The following is a 16671-nucleotide window of genomic DNA, read 5'->3' on the forward strand; positions in this document are numbered from 1 at the left end:
GAGATAGAAAAGCTGGAAGTGAGAGAAAACAGAGTTAATTTTGGGTTTATAGGAAGAGTTTGGGAGGATGGGCAGTTCTTGAAAACACTGCCAATAGTTAAACAACACCAGAGTAAACTCAACACTTCTCAGTTGTATGGTTTAAAATGTTACTGTGGTAAATTTTATGTTATGTATATTTTAGCACAATTCTTTAAAAATCCAACCTTTGACATTCTCTTTGTATTTTTGAACTATTTGAGTTCTGTTTCTGTGGCTAATTATTAATGATGGTGTCTACTTACCTAGACCTTCCTCAAGCTAACAGTAAAGGAAATCCTCATTTGTAATGGGCAAGATAATTGCTGAACTCTTTCATTTCCTCCCAGACCTTCCCAAGCACCAACCACCTCACACCCACTGAATTCCACATACAATGAAGTTGGTGTCTGCTTTGCTTTGAAATGGTTCCCAGAAAATTAGCACAACAAATTCTTTGGTAACCTGATTCAGTCATGTCTTGGCCAGATTGAGATTCATTCTCAGACCTTCACAACAAACTGACTGCTGAAATACAGCTGGTTACACATTCTTAAAAATTTCCCATACATAGCAATAATGACTGCAGAATACATAGACCATTAAGTTTGTAATATCATCTTGTCTAGAAAATGCATATACCTTCATGCTAAAATGCTTTATTGCTAGGGATGCTAATGGCCATGTGAGCCCTTTGGAGACAAAGGCAAAGCCCTTATATAGTGGTGGGTCCTGCCTCTGTGTTGATGGGTTCCAATTGCTTGGAATAGCAGGTGCTTGTCTTAGTTGTCATTCACACCCTAGGGACAAAGTGCCTGACAAAGAACTTCGGGAAGAAGAACTAATTTTGGCTCACAGTTTGATGATGCAGTCCAGCACGATGGAGAAGGAGCATGAAGTACCTGGTCACATTGCGTCTGCGGTCGGGAAGCAGAAAGAGCTGGACACTAGTGCTCTCTCCTATTTATGTAGCCTGGGACCCCAACCAATGGAATGGTGCTGCCCACATTTCAGTTAGGTCTTCCCACCTTAGGCATATGATACACACATATTAAACATATGTAGAAAAATTAAGGATAAGCTACAGAATACATTTATAGTCTAAAAGTGATGTGCTTTTCATACATGGATGTCAAGACACAAAAATACTGGATTGTTACTTAGACACTGAGAATATATGTAAATCTATCTGTAGTTCTTAATCATTTGAATATAGATTTTATCCATTCATATGCTCTAGAATATAGATGCTTTATAGCATCTAAAATGAACTTGGGGAAAAAAAAGGAAGAAGAAGCCAAATATGATGGTAATCTAAGCCCACGATCACCCAGCACAGAAGGAGGCCGTAAGGTCATGGTCAGCATAGGCTGCGTAGTATGATTCTGGCTCAAAAAAGAAAAAACTAATGTAGAAAAGAAAGGCATTGTTGAAAGAAAAGGCATTCCTGAAAACACTATTTAATATTCCCAACTCAATATAGAGAAAAGTAAGAGCTTTTACAAAAGCACAATTTAGAAAATGAAAATTTGCATAAGTATAAATGTCAATTTCACATACATATTACTATAGTAAACATTATCCCTAAGTTCATGTTAATTAATTTGTGATATAGACTAAACTCCTTTTTAAGGTAATTCTCCAGATGTTCACACAAAACACATTCTGACCTATGATGGGTTCTCAAACTAGTTGAATGAGTGAGCTAATAAAATATTTAGAATAATTAACTTCAGAATTGGAGCTGCAGAGATGGCTCAGTAGTTAAGAGTGCGTACTGCTCTTGCAGAGGACCTGTGTTCAGTTCCCAGTTTCATGTCAGGGGCAGCTTACCACCACTTGAAACTCCACAGTAGGGGATCTAATGCCCTTTCCTGGAACCTTCTGGCATCTGTACTCACACATGTGCGAGCAGACATACACACACACACACACACACACACACACACACACTTAAAAATAAAATAAATCTAAAAAGAAGAATTATCTTCAGAGTATATTGGTAATGGGGTTGGAGAAACAGTGGGTAAGAGCGCTTGTCGTTAAGCTGATGGCCTGAATTCATTTCCCAAGACCCACAACATGGAAGGAGAGAACTAACTACTGAAAGTTCTCCTCTCACTTTCGTCCACATGGCAAGACATGCCATTCTACATTAATATGATAAATAAAAAACATAATAAAAATGAAAATTTTTAGGAAAAACATGGTGATATACCCATAAGCTATTCTAAGTTATTACCCACAAGTGCTCTGGCTTCACTTCCCAGAGATCTTCAGCTTGAGTCAGACTTGGTTTGAAGGGGAGCTGTCTGCTAGGTCAAGACCATTATATATGGCTGACATGACAGATACACCCAGGAGTATGATTTCAGGTTCGTGAGCTGAGGCCTTTTGTATGGTCTTGGAGCATTTTCAGAGGGTAGCTGGATTTGTCCCTGTGTGCTCATGTGCATACACCTTTGTTTCTCTGTCTCTTCCCATCCTGACTTTGCTGTCTCTGTGTTTGGACCACATGACTATACAGCTGGAAAGAGGGATGATAGGCAGACCGCCAGGCAGCTGAAGGATGAGTAAACACACCCTCCCAGAATGAAGCAAAGCTCAGAACCAAAGAGACGCTTAGTCATAGGATTTTAATTAGACAGTCAAGTAACTGGGCATGGTGGCAGACACCTGTAACCATCCTAGCACCTGGGAGACAGAGGTAGAACGATCACTACTGGCTTGAGGACAGCCTGGATTATGTGACAAGTCCCAAGAAAGCCATAGCTATACAGTGCAACCCTGTCTATAAATAAACAAATAAGAGAGTCTTTAAGATTAAAAATGGTTAAAAAAAAACATTTTGTTCCATTTGTTACACATTTTCATTTTATTTTTTTATTATTTCCTCTAGGGCATAGGGAGCTAGATACCATACGTTCTTGGATTTTTTTAAATCCAATTTAACATACTTTTAATGTTTATCAGGAAGAAAAGGCTGTTGGGGAATTCACTAACAAGTCTTGCTCCACATAGCCCATATTCTGCACACAGCTCATGTCCTGCACACAGATTGTGTCCTGCACACAGCCCGTGTCCTGCGCACAGCCCGTGTCCTGCACATATCCCGTGTCCCGTGTCCTGCACACACAAGCTTCTTCCTTCCTCTTTAGGTGCTTGTACCTTAGGAGAACAGCCACACAGTGAAGTGGAGTGCTCACTGTAGAACTCAGGCTGTAACATTGCCACATGTAAATGCAAACATAAACTTGCAGAAAGAAATAGCACTAGAAACATTAAATTTTTATAAAAATAGATTTTATGAGTTCCCTCACAGATGCATTTTATGTGTCTCAGCAATTAACCTTATATGAAGTTGACATTTAATAAAGACATAATTACCATGCAGCTCCAGATTTTATTTGGAGTTAAATACAGATCTGGCATTCACACTTTACAGCAGAAATTAAGCTTTTTATTAGGACACAAAACCTTAATATCAACAACTATAAAAAGCTATGAGAATTACAGTATAACTTAGTAATATAGGTTTTAATCACATAGTATAGAACTATCAATACCGCATTAGCACAATTTCTTATCTCTTAAATACCATGGGCTTGAATTTTATAAACATCTGTATACTCACTTAGGTCCCAGGATCAAGGCTTTTCCTGCCTTACATGATCTGTTTGTTATACATGCCTTCATTATCTGTGTAACGTATTGCCAACATCCCCAAATATCAGGCATATTCATGTTCAACTGTCAGATACAAAATGCAGGCTTAGCCAAGTTAATACTTCAGAGTTCACTGAGTGCCACTCACTCTAAATTGCAAGATAAAGATATATACATTAATGTAAATGAGTTTCACATTTATGGATATTGTAATTTAGTCACTTGGTTATAGGCATTTCTTAATTTTAAAAGATACATGATATGTATGTATGTTAGAAATATTGGTGGAGATAGAGGTGTGGCTAAACGTGTCACTCTTAGGCTTTCTTTTACAGGATTGACAAGTTAACAAGGAACCAAGAAAAGTGAATATATAATAAAAGGTTTTCAAAAACAAAAAGTGCAGTCTGGGGGTGTGGCTTAGGGATAGATTGCTTATGTGGCACTGGTGAGGCTGTGTTTAATCCTCAATGCAAAAAAGTCCCTGTGTTGGGTGGGTGGCACATACCTGTAATCCTAGCACTGGGGAGGTGGAGACAGGAGGGTGCTGAGTTCAAGATAAGTTTGAGCTACACAGTGAGTTCAGACCAGCCTGGGCTACATGGTGAGACCCTGCCTCCAAAATAAAAATGGAAATAAAAGAAGGAAACAAAGTGCTATAATCTGGGTTATTTGAAAACTCGTAGACATTCTGTTCAAATGGAAGAATGAATTCTCACATTCACATTCATCTAAATATTGGGGTAACCTTAAGATCCTACATGTTATGTCCCACAAATGCCAGGTATAAACTATTATTCCCAGAGGGTGGGCAGGATGTGGGATGGTACCATTAAATGCTTAGCATTTGTTAAGGTGTTATTACTTATCAGACACCGTATTGAGAGTGCCCCAAATCCTACATTCACCCAACACTATTAAAGGAATATTTATATTGTGTTCATCTATTACACAGAGCAGCAGGGGCCAAAGCATTCTAGGAAACAACCCCAAATCACAGAGCTGGCAAGCAAGGCTTAGTAATTATGTGTAGACTTTCTCTACAGAGTGGGAGCCATAAGACACAATGGGAAAGGAGCCTGTGGGCCTCAGTGCAGAGGCCAGAAACACTCAGAATTATCCGTCTACTCATAAGCTATTTGTTTCCATGGGTCAGGGGGGAGATGATAATGTGAATCATTGCTCTGCACTCATAAACCTCTTACAACCCACTCTTAACTGAGACCCTCTGCTGTGGATACGATATCTGTGCCAACAGAGCACCTGCAGAGTTCGTGACTGTGTATGACTATCAAAGCACCAAGACATTCATGACCTAATGCAAGATAAGCCACCTTTACTATCATGCTACCTTCAAGCTCTCATTTTAAATATGGCTTGTCCTTGATTTTTTATGATGGTATCAAATTCCATCCACGTTACATTCTTATACCTTGTCTACAGTTTATGGTTTCCATTATAAAACTTTATCTAGGAATCACCGTGTACCTTGTCTCCATACCAGACCAAGTGGCTTTAATGAAGCTTTGCTGAGTTGGTGTTAGCTGAAGTCTCTCTCTCTCTCTCTCTCTCTCTCTCTCTCTCTCTCTCTCTCTCTCTCTCTCTCTCTCTCTCCCCCTCTCTCTCTCTCTCACACACACACACAGACACACACACTCTCTCTCTCTCTCTCTCTCTCTCTCTCTCTCTCTCTCTCTTTTAACACAGTCAATGAATTGAATAGCAGTCATTGTAGCAGGGCAAAAAAAATATGTATTTCTAAGACTAAGGGTGCAGCTCATTGGTAGAGCACTAGGAGAGTGTGGCCAGGGCTCTGGTTCAATCCTCACTGCTGTATGTTAGAGAGAGAGAGAGAGAGAGAGAGAGAGAGAGAGAGAGAGAGAGAGAATGAAATTTTATTTTTTGAAGGAGACCCTAAAGCTACAGTTTTCAGATTTCCAAGAAAATCTAAAATAAATTCAATATCTTTGGGTTTCTAAAACTAATTTCAGTTAATTAAGCCTTAAAATATTCTTCAATGTACATGTGATGAAAATCTCATTCTTGAGCTAGCTCATGGTTCCCAGCACTTTAAAAGGCTTTATTGAGGAGTGATTTTTAGAAAAAAAAAAAAAAGTGGGATATGCATGGCTAAAATCAACAACTAAGGTTTTCAGAAGCCAGGAAGAAACAATTTGGAAGAATATAACTTTGCTTAAAGGTAGCACCACTTATATATGTTTAAAAAAAAAAAAAAAGCTATGCTACAGTTTGGAAGTGGTTAATTCTATGTAGTGCAAAAGCTTCTGCTTAGAAACACTATACAAATGTGTTTGTATGCGTAATCAGGAGAACTTACTTTCTTAACATTTGCTGCTTAAAATGGAGATGTTTCAAAGGCAGAGAAAGGCCTGAGTTTGGTGACATAATTGAAGTAAACGTAGGAGACAGTCACTAGGATATTTTTACAAAGGCCCAGAACTGGCGTGATCGTCCCCAGGGCAATGATTAAACTGAGTCTAAGAAAAACAAAGGGCAAATCCTGCAGCAGGACCCCCATGGAATTGAGAAGAGGATTCTTAGGCGTGAAGACCATTCGCAGGAGAGAGATGTAACTGAATATGTAGACCGGGTACAGCCAACCCGAACTGTACACGGCGTGGTGCCCAGCCACACGCAACATCTCTATAGTGTCTGACCACGTGAGGAAGCTTCGCAGGAACAGCTCGGCTCGGACATCTCTGTGAGACATTGTCCTCAGGATTCCAGAGTGAAATGAGGGCTCCTGCGGCCCCACCAGCACTGTCATGTGGTGATGGGGCTGGGACATCACAGCGGGCTTGGCCGCCTGGGCAGGTGCAGGATTTTCATCACCATGTACCACTTGTTCTGTCACAGTTTTTATCTGGTGCAAAGAGGTTATATGGATGTCATTGTCTTCGTGACCTGAAAAACACGGATTAATTTACATTTTAAGCATTTCTTTAATCTAAAAATGTTTACTTTAATTGTTACTAAACTGAGTTTGATGGCGATCCTAATATACCAGTATGGAAGGAGGACCTGGAGGCCGAAGGATGGCAAAATGTAGGCTAATCTAGAGTGCATAGAAAGACCCTGTCTCAAGAACAGACAATGTAGCAGATAGATAGATGATAGATGATTAATAGATAGATGGATGATAGATAGATATTTAGATAAATAGATAGATAGGTAGGTAGATAGATAGATAGATAGATAGATAGATAGATAGATAGATAGATAGATGATAGATGGATGGATGATAGATAGATTGATGATAGATAGATATTTAGGTAGTTAGAGAGACAGATAGATAGATAGATAGATAGATAGATAGATAGATAGATAGATAGATAGATAGATAGATAGAGGTAAGATTGATCAGTTGGTAAAAACTCTTGTTAGGCAAGACTGATGACATGAGTTCATTTCCCAGAACTACCAAAAGTTCTCTGACCTCCAAATGCCCATCTTGGCAAATGCAGGACAGTACAGCAGTGATGATTCAAACTGTTCTGCCAGAAGGTCCAGATACCTGAGTTTAGTTCCCAGCACCTTGTCAGGTGCTTCACTGTATCGGCAACTCCAGCTCAAGGGAAACTCGGTCCTCTGCTCTCAGTGTGCACCTGCACTCACATATGCACATACCTCTCCATAGACACAGACCCGGAACGCAACAAAGCTTTCAAATTGTAATTCTTAAAATGAAAGTCTAAATTTTTGACATGTGAAAAACAATGACTGAGTGACTTATTGATTATTTATTGGATATTTGGAGCAAATGAAGACATGATTACCAGTCCATTTTACAGTTTTAGAAACTGAAGCCCATGAGGTTAAATGATGCTCAAATTCAGACTCAGTGGCAGAGCTGTAGCCCTCTGCCTGGCTTGCTCAACTCCAAGTGACAAACTTTTAACATCATGGCTGCTATTGTCTGCATAGAAGCAAGACAGTATGTGCTAATTATAAAAGACATGGGTATCGAAACCAAGTGAATTGACAAGCTTACCAGTCCAGGACTGTCCCCCTGTAAGAAGAAACGGGACTGATTCTACCTTAGTTCCCTAGCAGGGGAGTTTAGTGCTCAGAAGGAAACTGTTTGACCCACAGAGAATCATGAGAACAGTTCAGCTGTTCTTCCCCAGGGGCTTTAGAAACAGTCAACAAGACTGGTCAGCTGACCTATCATGTTTAGGTCATGGGTCAGGAGGCTGTATGTTAATCAATATATCTGTCAGATGAATGGGAAGATATCTGATCCTTGTTACTCTGTGTGTGTGTGTGTGTGTGTGTGTGTGTGTGTGTGTGTGTGTGTGTGTGTGTGTACATGTTTGTGTGTGTGCAGATGAATGTGTGTGTACAAGATTGCCTGCATGTGGATGATAGCTGCTAACTTTGGATGTTGTTCCTCCAGTGATGTCCACCTTGTTTTTTAATACTGGATCTCTCACTGAGAACAGGGTTGGACTGGGTAGTCAGAAATAGCCAGAAAATCTGTCTCCACCTCCCCAGTGTTAAGCTTACAAGTACCTGCCACAATATCCAATATTTTTACATTTCTCTGAGATTTATTTTATTTTATTTGTATGGGTATTTTGCCTACGTGTGTCTCTCTACACATGTGTATCTGGTGCCTACAGAGGCCAGAAGAGGGCACTGGATCCCTTGGAACTGGAGTTAGAGGTGGTTGTTAGCCACTACGTAGGTGCTAAAATCAAACCCCTGTCCTCTGGAAGAGCAGCTAGTGCTCTTACCTGCTGAGCCATCTCTCCAGCCCCTGTCCAGACTGTATGTGGGTTCAGGGGGTTGACCTCGGATGCTCATGCATGCCTGCAAGCCCTTTACAGACTGGGCTGTCTCCTGGGCCCTAGAGAGTATCATTTGTCCCCCACCTATCCACTTAAACACCTTTTTTTGTGTTGCTAAGATTTTATCAGCCTGGCAAAGTTTACCAATGTTCTGAGAGGTCCTGTTACCTGAGAAGACAGAAGGTAAAGGAGTGTTAGGTGGGAAGGCTTGAAAGGCAACAATGTCAGTAAAAACTTGTTGGACTGAAAGTGAAAACCCTGGGAGAGGAGTGAATTTTGATTCATGACTAAGCTACTTAGTGACTAAGTTAAGAGTATTTATTAAGTATTCAACAAAGCTCGATGATTTTTCGTATAGTTAATTATTTAAAACTTTAAAGGTTGAACTGAGTATTTTTTAAAATACAAAGATTAAGTGTTTTTCTCTTTTGTTTATATATGTATATGCATATACACACTGGGTGTGGTGTGTGTGTGTGTGTGTGTGTGTGTGTGTGTGTGTGTGTGCAAATGTAGAAGCCAGAGGTCAACTTTAGGGGCCTTCCTCAATTGTTGTTCATTTTCTTCCTTTTTTTAAAAATAAAATGTGATTATTCTTTTTTTCTCTTATTGAAAATAGATTTTTTTTTACATAATATATCCTTATTACAATTTCTTTTCCTTCTGTTCTTCCCAGTTCCTCTCCATTTCTCCTCCCATTCAGATCTATTCCCTTTCTGTGTCTCGTTAGAAAAACAAACAGGATTTTTAGGGATAATAATAAAATATAATATAATGAGATAAAACAAAAACTAATGCATTGGAGTTGGACAAGACAAATAAAAAGAAGGCAAAGAGCCCAAGAGAAGACAAAAGAATCAGAGACCCACTCATTCACACACTCAGGAATTCCATAAAAACACTAAACTGGGAGCCGTAACCTATACACAGAGGACCTGGTGCAGACCTGTGCAGGCCCTGTGCTTGCTGTTCAGCCTCTGTGAGTTCACATGAGCTCTGCTCAGTTGATTTAGAGGGCCTTCATCTCCTGGAGTCCTCTATCCTCTCTGACTCTTATACTTTTTCAGCCTTGTCTTCTGTGGGGTTCCCCAATCCCTGAGGGGAGGGGTTTAGTGGAGACGTCCCATTTAGGGCTGAGTGGTCCAAGGTCTCTCACTCTCTGAATAATATCTGGATGTGGGTCTTTGTATTTGTTCTCATCTGCTGCAGGAAGAAACTTCTCTAATTGTGGCTGAGCAACTATTTTAGTGACTAAGACAGATACTAGATAGCCCAGTAACCTAGGGTAAAACCAAATACTACTGTTCGGCGGGGGGAGGGGGGGTAGTAATAAAATGACTCCTAAAGACATTCTGTTATGCTGTGGGATGTCATTCTGTATGCTGTGAATATGTATTGCTCTGATTGGCTGATAAATAAAATACTGATTGGCTAGTAGCTAGGCAGGAAATATAGGTGGGCAAACAGATGAGGAGAATTCTGGGAAGAGGAAAGAAGGAGTGGGGTGTCGCCAGCCAGACACAGAGGAAGCAAGATAACAAAGCAGAATTAAGAAAAGGTGCCAAGCCACATATCTAAACATAAATAAGAATTATGGGTTAATTTAAGTGTAAGAGCTAGTCAGTAGTAAGCCTGAGCTAATGGCCAAGCAGTTATAATTAATATAAGCTTCTGAGTGGTTATTTTAGAAGCAGCTGTGGGACCTCAGGTCTGAGTGGACTGGAGAAACTTTCAGCTACACTGCTACACTCATAGATCAGTGCCTTCCACATTCTTTTATTAAGGAAAAGTCTCTTACTGAATCTGGAACTCACTGGTTTGCTGAGGCTGGCTGATTATGAGCTTCAGATCTGTCCTTCTCCATAACCCTCCCAGCACCTACCTCAGCACCTCAGTTCCTGGCATCCTGCTTGGGTGTTAAGGATCCATAAGAAATATTCTAGGACTTGTAACCCCTAGGTACCTCTTAACCTATGTTAGAAGCCACAATGGCCTTAATGGGTATCATTTCACAAACAATACTAAGAGATAGTGATATTCTATAATGTATTATTTCTGTAACATCCTCTCTTTAAACTCGGGTGCTCTACATTTCTACATTTCACTTAACTTTAAAGAATTCAATAGAGTGCTGGAGAGATATCTCAGTTGGTAAAGTCCTTGCTGTGAAAGCATGCTAACCTGGATTGGTCCCAGAACTCATATTTTTAAAAAATTCTGGATGTGGAGAGGTGGAGACAGGCAGCAAGGATTCACTGGCTATCCAGCCTAGCATAGTTATCAAGTTCGAAACCAGTGGGGCATCTTGTTTCAAAAACAGACTGATGGTCTCTGAAAAATGACGTGCAAGGTTGACCTCTGGCCTCTATATGTACAATGCTGTTGTGTAACAGTTTCCCCCAACATTGAAACAGTCCATCCTGTAGGGGAGCTTTTAAGCAGGAAGGCAAAGAAAATAGCTTCAGGAAGTCCCTGAAGCTGACCAGATTCACTAGGCTCCTCCCTGGCAGAGTAAACAATGAAAGCTGAGAGTCCCACTCATGTTAAGGAAGCTGAGCCACAGTAAAGACTCTGCAGCCAGACCAGGTACCTGGAAGAGGTTTAGACCAACTGAGGCACCCAGAAAAGAGCCTCTCCAACCTGTTGAGCAGCCTGCAGGCTGTGTGGTGTGCTCCCAGTTTCCCAGCTTTTGTGAGCTGTCACCCATGCTGGGTTGGGCTATCGTGATGCAGCTGTCTTTGAGTCATTTCTGCTTCTGTAAGTGACCCCTCATGCATACTCTTGTTAAGTAAACCCAGTTAAATTCATTGGTTCACCAAGTTGGACTTCGGTGGTATCCATACTTTGGTCTCTTGTGGGCTCTCTATCTGGGGTGAATAGACCTGTGTGCTGTGTCTCCCCAGAAAAAAAAAAGTTTTTTTTTCCCACATAACACATGCACGTATATATACACACTTGAAAGAATTCAAGAGAAAATCCATTTCTTTGAGTCGCCATGGCATAGAGAATCCCCTTTGTCCCACTTAACACACAATGTTGTTTGTAAGAAAAACCAAATCTTGAAAGCTGTAAAAAGACAGGGAAGTGCAAAACAAAATAATAATGGGAGATGTAGCACATGAAAGCAGAAGGGGGGTCCCTATTTGAGAGGATGAAGGGGACCAGCAAGAGAGGGGGAGGGAAGACAGAGAAGGCCAAGGGGATGTGTATGCTGTGACTAGAGTGAAGCAGGTCAATACAAAAGAAAAAAAGGAAAAACTAAAATCCCCTTGCCAGCATTAAGAACAGCATGCACAATACCAGCTTGATGACTGATTGCAGACTCAGCTTTGTTTCACGGCCAGGAAGTGGCCCTGCAAGAAGTGCCACATGAACACGCGCTCAGTGCTCACTGAGAGTTGCACTGTCTCAGAGGAGCTGTTGGTCAGAACACTGAGTTCCTAGCGAGTGTTTGGCTTTGAAAGACCCCAGGAGTCTGTGTATATTTGGTGAAGTTGGATCTGGAAACATCACGTGTCATGCCAGCTCAATGGAGACTTGTTTAGATTTGGGGGTGTCATCTTGATTTCCAGGGTAGAACTAAAGCCGAGTTCTCCGCCTCCCAGTGGGGTAAAAGAGAGCTGAAGAGGCCAAGAAACACGTGGGCCATTGGAGTAGACCAGCAGAGGACTACCAAGAACAGAAACACTGCTCGTTCAACAGCTAGCCCCAGGACTAACATCTTCTCCAAGTTAACACTGCTTACATTTCTTCCTACAGCTAGCGTTCGTTTTCTTGCTGTTAGTTATTTGGGCAAAGCTATATGTGTATGAGCAAAATGAACAAAAGATGTAAGCTTAGAGAGTATAATACACTCACTTCCTGAGAGGCTCAAAGTGCCCTGAACAAAATGAAAACCACAGCAAATTTGTGTCAGTGGCTGAAAGAGATTCCTGTCTTTACTGTACTAAATGAACAATTAAAAGGCATTATTTTGATAATGGAGCATTTCAGTAGGTAATCTTTCCCTACTTTACTTCACCATTGGCTTGTATTGATTTATTTCTACTTCTCACTTACTCCCCCAATGTCTGTCCAGAGAAAATTGGTAGTGAGACATTTTTAAGTGATATGTATTCCTCTTGCAAAGAAAGGAGGGCAATAAATTATGTAAATAGAATGAAGAATGGTAATAGGGAGGAATCATGGGGAAGGGGACTTGAAACGCCAGGAATGAAGCTAAATGTCACAATGAGACACCCAACTGCCTCTTCTGATCAAACAAATATCAGAGCACCACATAGCAGCTGGGCATGGTGTGCACACTTACACTCCCAGCACTTTGGAGGCTGAGGCAGGAGGATCACCATGAATTCAAGAGCAGTCTGCAAAGCAAAGGCTACATAGCAAGATATTTGTCTCAAACAGTAAAAAGGTAACCAAATAAAAAAATCACTGCAGCAGGCCTAAGCTAGACTTTAGAAAATTATAAAGCAAACAGCATGAAAATAGACCTCACTGTAATGACTCTGAGTCTCCTGTGATCAAAACAAGAAGGATAAAATAATACACGATAGTGAAAATAAAAAGGAAAGTACAGTCATCCCATTGGATCAGTTCCTAGGATGTTCATGGGATGCTCTAGCTCATGCCAAAAAATGATGCAACATTTACGAATAAGCTGTCTATATCCTCCTGTAGAGTTTGGATCTTCTCTGTACTGCCTTTGAATATGATACAGCAAGAACGTTCTATAGTTGTTATGATCTATATATTTGTAGGGAATGAGGAAAAGGAGTCAGTACATGGTCAGTGCAGATGTAATTTTTCTTATCATTTACTTTTTGATATGTGTTCCTGTGTGTGTGTGTGTGTGTGTGTGTGTGTGTGTGTGTGTGTGCACTAGCATGTCCACATGTGTGAAGGTCACTTGACCTTGGATGTCCTGCTCATGTGCTCTCTATGTTATCTTTTCAGGCAGACTATTTGACTGAACCTAGAGTTAATAGATTCAGCTAGACTGGATGGCCAGCAAATCCTACAGATTCTCTTGTCTCTACTTTCCCAGCTCTGGGATTACAAGGCTTTTTTTTTTTTTAATATTGGGATTCCAGGGGTTTAAACTTGGGTTCCCATGCCTGAATAGCAAACACATTACCCACGGAGCCATCACCCCAGACCTTTCAAACAGTTTTGATGTAATGTTGGTGAATCGGTAGATGCAGAAACCACAGATGGTGGGGGAGACAGGGCAACTGTCAATTCTGTGATGAAATAAAATCATCGGGGCGGGAGCTCCAAATAACCACATGAGTCAAGGGGAGCCCATCTGAGAAGTGACAGAAGAAAAGGGAATTTGACAGGAAGCAGAAATATCCTTCAGTTATCAGAAATGAAAAGAGTTGCTGAGAAACTTGGGAAGCAGAATGGAGATGTGGTGGGGAGCTAATGTTCACTGTTCTATGTACCAAGAACAATTCTAAGCTCTTTCTTTACAAAAAAAATCCCAGCCATATGAACAGCATTATTTTCTCCTTACAAATGATGAGTAAACTGAGGTACAGAGAGATTAAGGACTGTTTCCAGTGCCACAGAATTCACAGGTAGAAAAAGCAGAACTTGAATCCCAATCCTACAAACACTATACAACACTCTCTGTGGTAGAGACAGATGAAATAAAACCTTTGGGCCCAAGATTAATGTTTCAGACTTTATTCTAAGTTCAGTAGTAGAAACTTTAAAAAAAAAAAAAAAAGATATGAGCAAGAGGAAGACTCACGTAAAGGAGAAAAGAAGGCACTGGCCAAAGAGGACCAGTGACATCAGCAAAGGGACAACCGACAATAAGATGTCAATTCTCCGGACACAAAGAGTTACTCAGAAAAAAAAGTAACATTAGCCTCTTAACAGTAATTAAACTATTTTCTCTGAGAGTAACATGTTCTAAAGAAAAGTAGTCTATGATGACTCAGACAGAACATTGTGGGGAAACGCAGAAAATTAATTGTTATTTTAATATTTCTTTTAAAAAAAAACAGGCAGTCACAAAGCGTGTGTGAGCACAGAACTTTTAGAGAAGACAAGGGGGAAAGAAGGCAACACATTGAAGTGCATGCCGAGGAAAATGACAGGCATCGTGACTTTAGCACTATAGACTCCTTGAGGGAGGAAAGACAGACCACACTCCGAACTGACAAGTGATGAGGTGTGCCTCCTACTTCACAAGGCCCCTATAAAGTAGAATGAGTCCATGTCCATGAACACTGACTAGTGTGTAACCCCCACAATAGTCATGGATGTGTTCACAAACAAAAGGCAGAAATGGCTTGACAATGCACTGCTCTCAGTTGATTGGAGAAGAACAGAAAACCAGGAAGGTGAAGCAAACAGTGTGATTGTGGGCAGCCCATGGTGAAAGTCCAAGTTTGAGAAATCAGGTTACACTACTGTCTTAACAAAATCATGAGATGATTCCTCGTATTTGCCCATCCTCACCACCAAGAAGAATGCTACCCCAGATCCCCAGATACAGTACTGGAGTAGAGACAGCTTATACCCTCCAACAAGCGTTCACAGTGTGCACCTCTTCCCAATTCTGTGATCAGTAGTCTGGGATTCATCTTGGCTGTGTTCATTGGTCTTTGTAGGAATGTTTACATCACAGAAACTGGCATGTTCTATGAATCAGGGGCCGGGAGATGGCTCTTAGCTAAAGTGTTTGTCATACAGGCAGAGGGACCTGAGTTTAGATCCTAAGCACCATATGAAAGGTAGACATAGTGATTCTCATCTGTAATCCCAGTGCTGCGGAGGCAGAGACAGGAAAACCTAGAGGGGTCACTGGCCAGTCAGTCTAGCCAAATTGGCAAATTCTACGTTTAGTAAGAGACCCTGTCTCAAAAAAACTAGGTGTATGACCAAGGTAGACATCCTGGCATCGATTTCTGCTCTCCACATATATACTACACATGTGCCTATGTACCATCACACATATGAACATGTACACACACACACACACACACACACACAATTAGAAGTCATCTTCCTTATTCAGAGTTCTACCCTGGAGAGCAGCTGGTTAAACATTGACCAACATAATATTAGCGGTTCCCAAAACCATGTGAAATTTCGCCAAAAATGATGAGGGGAAGGAGGGAGAACAGAAGGAGGACAAAGAGAGAGAGAGAGAGAGGAAGTAGAAGGCATGAGGGGATGCCGGGCGTTGGTGGCGCACGCCTTTAATCCCAGCACTCGGGAGGCAGAGCCAGGCGGATCGCTGTGAGTTCGAGGCCAGCCTGGGCTACCAAGTGAGCTCCAGGAAAGGCGCAAAGCTACACAGAGAAACCCTGTCTCGGAAAAAAAAAAAAAAAAAAAAAAAAAAAAAAAAAAAAAAAAAAAAAAAAGAAGGCATGAGGGGTGATGGCAATAAGGAAAAGGAGTAGTTAACTCAAGACAATCAGCCCACCATCACTTTGGGAAGGACGTCTGAACACACATTCCTAACTGTAAAATAGCTGCACCAATTCCATATAAAAGATGATGCATTGTTATTTGGAAAATGTGGAAATTCCAGTGTCCACTTTCAGTTCCCTGTTAAGCATTGCATGAATCTGCTAATTAAAGCATATGTCATCTCTGGGTTTTAAGCAGTGGAAGCTTTGAAGGAACCCTTATCTAAGGATACAACTGAAAGGCTGGAGCTTTGGAGACTGTTTCCTCCACTGCCATTACTTCCCAGATGGATCTAACACTGACCAAGAATTGTCAAAAAACCTGGCACAATGGCGTTTGGAGTAATTGACTCCATTTTTGAATGTTGAGAATGCTTCCTGATCAGAACTTCCTAGCCCCCAGCTTCTCATGCAGGCTGTTCTGGCCTTCCTCCACAGTTAAAATAAGGTTGGAAAATAGAGTTGCCTTACTGTGTATGTAAATAGAAAAATCACAATATTGTACATTATAGCACATGTATTTCTAATTATATAAAATGTAAACTAACATGCCAAGTTTTTTAAGCTCATACCTAGGCACAATTAATTCTAAACTTTGAAGGTTAAGCACTTTTAGTATTTCCTGTATTGTTGCACATAATTGAGGGATTCAAGCGTCTAGATACAGACTAGAGTGAGAAATGCTGATATAAGCCCAAGCTGCGTGACCAGTGGTGACACACAGGAAAACAAGCAGATTCACTGTC

General features: G+C 40.9%; 1 protein-coding gene across 1 annotated transcript in view; it reads right to left on the reverse strand.

Moving 5' to 3' along the window:
- Positions 1–5404: 5404 nt before the first annotated feature.
- Tmem236 (transmembrane protein 236) overlaps positions 5405–16671 on the reverse strand; it is a 46626-nt gene continuing 35359 nt past the window's right edge. The window contains exon 4 of the mRNA XM_006989944.4: positions 5405–6609. Coding sequence (XP_006990006.2) covers positions 6041–6609 — 569 coding nt within the window. The 3' untranslated portion in view covers positions 5405–6040. The remainder of the gene's footprint in view (positions 6610–16671) is intronic.

This window comes from Peromyscus maniculatus, chromosome 5 (genome assembly GCF_049852395.1).
Source record: "Peromyscus maniculatus bairdii isolate BWxNUB_F1_BW_parent chromosome 5, HU_Pman_BW_mat_3.1, whole genome shotgun sequence".
Classification (NCBI taxonomy): Eukaryota; Metazoa; Chordata; class Mammalia; order Rodentia; family Cricetidae; genus Peromyscus; species Peromyscus maniculatus.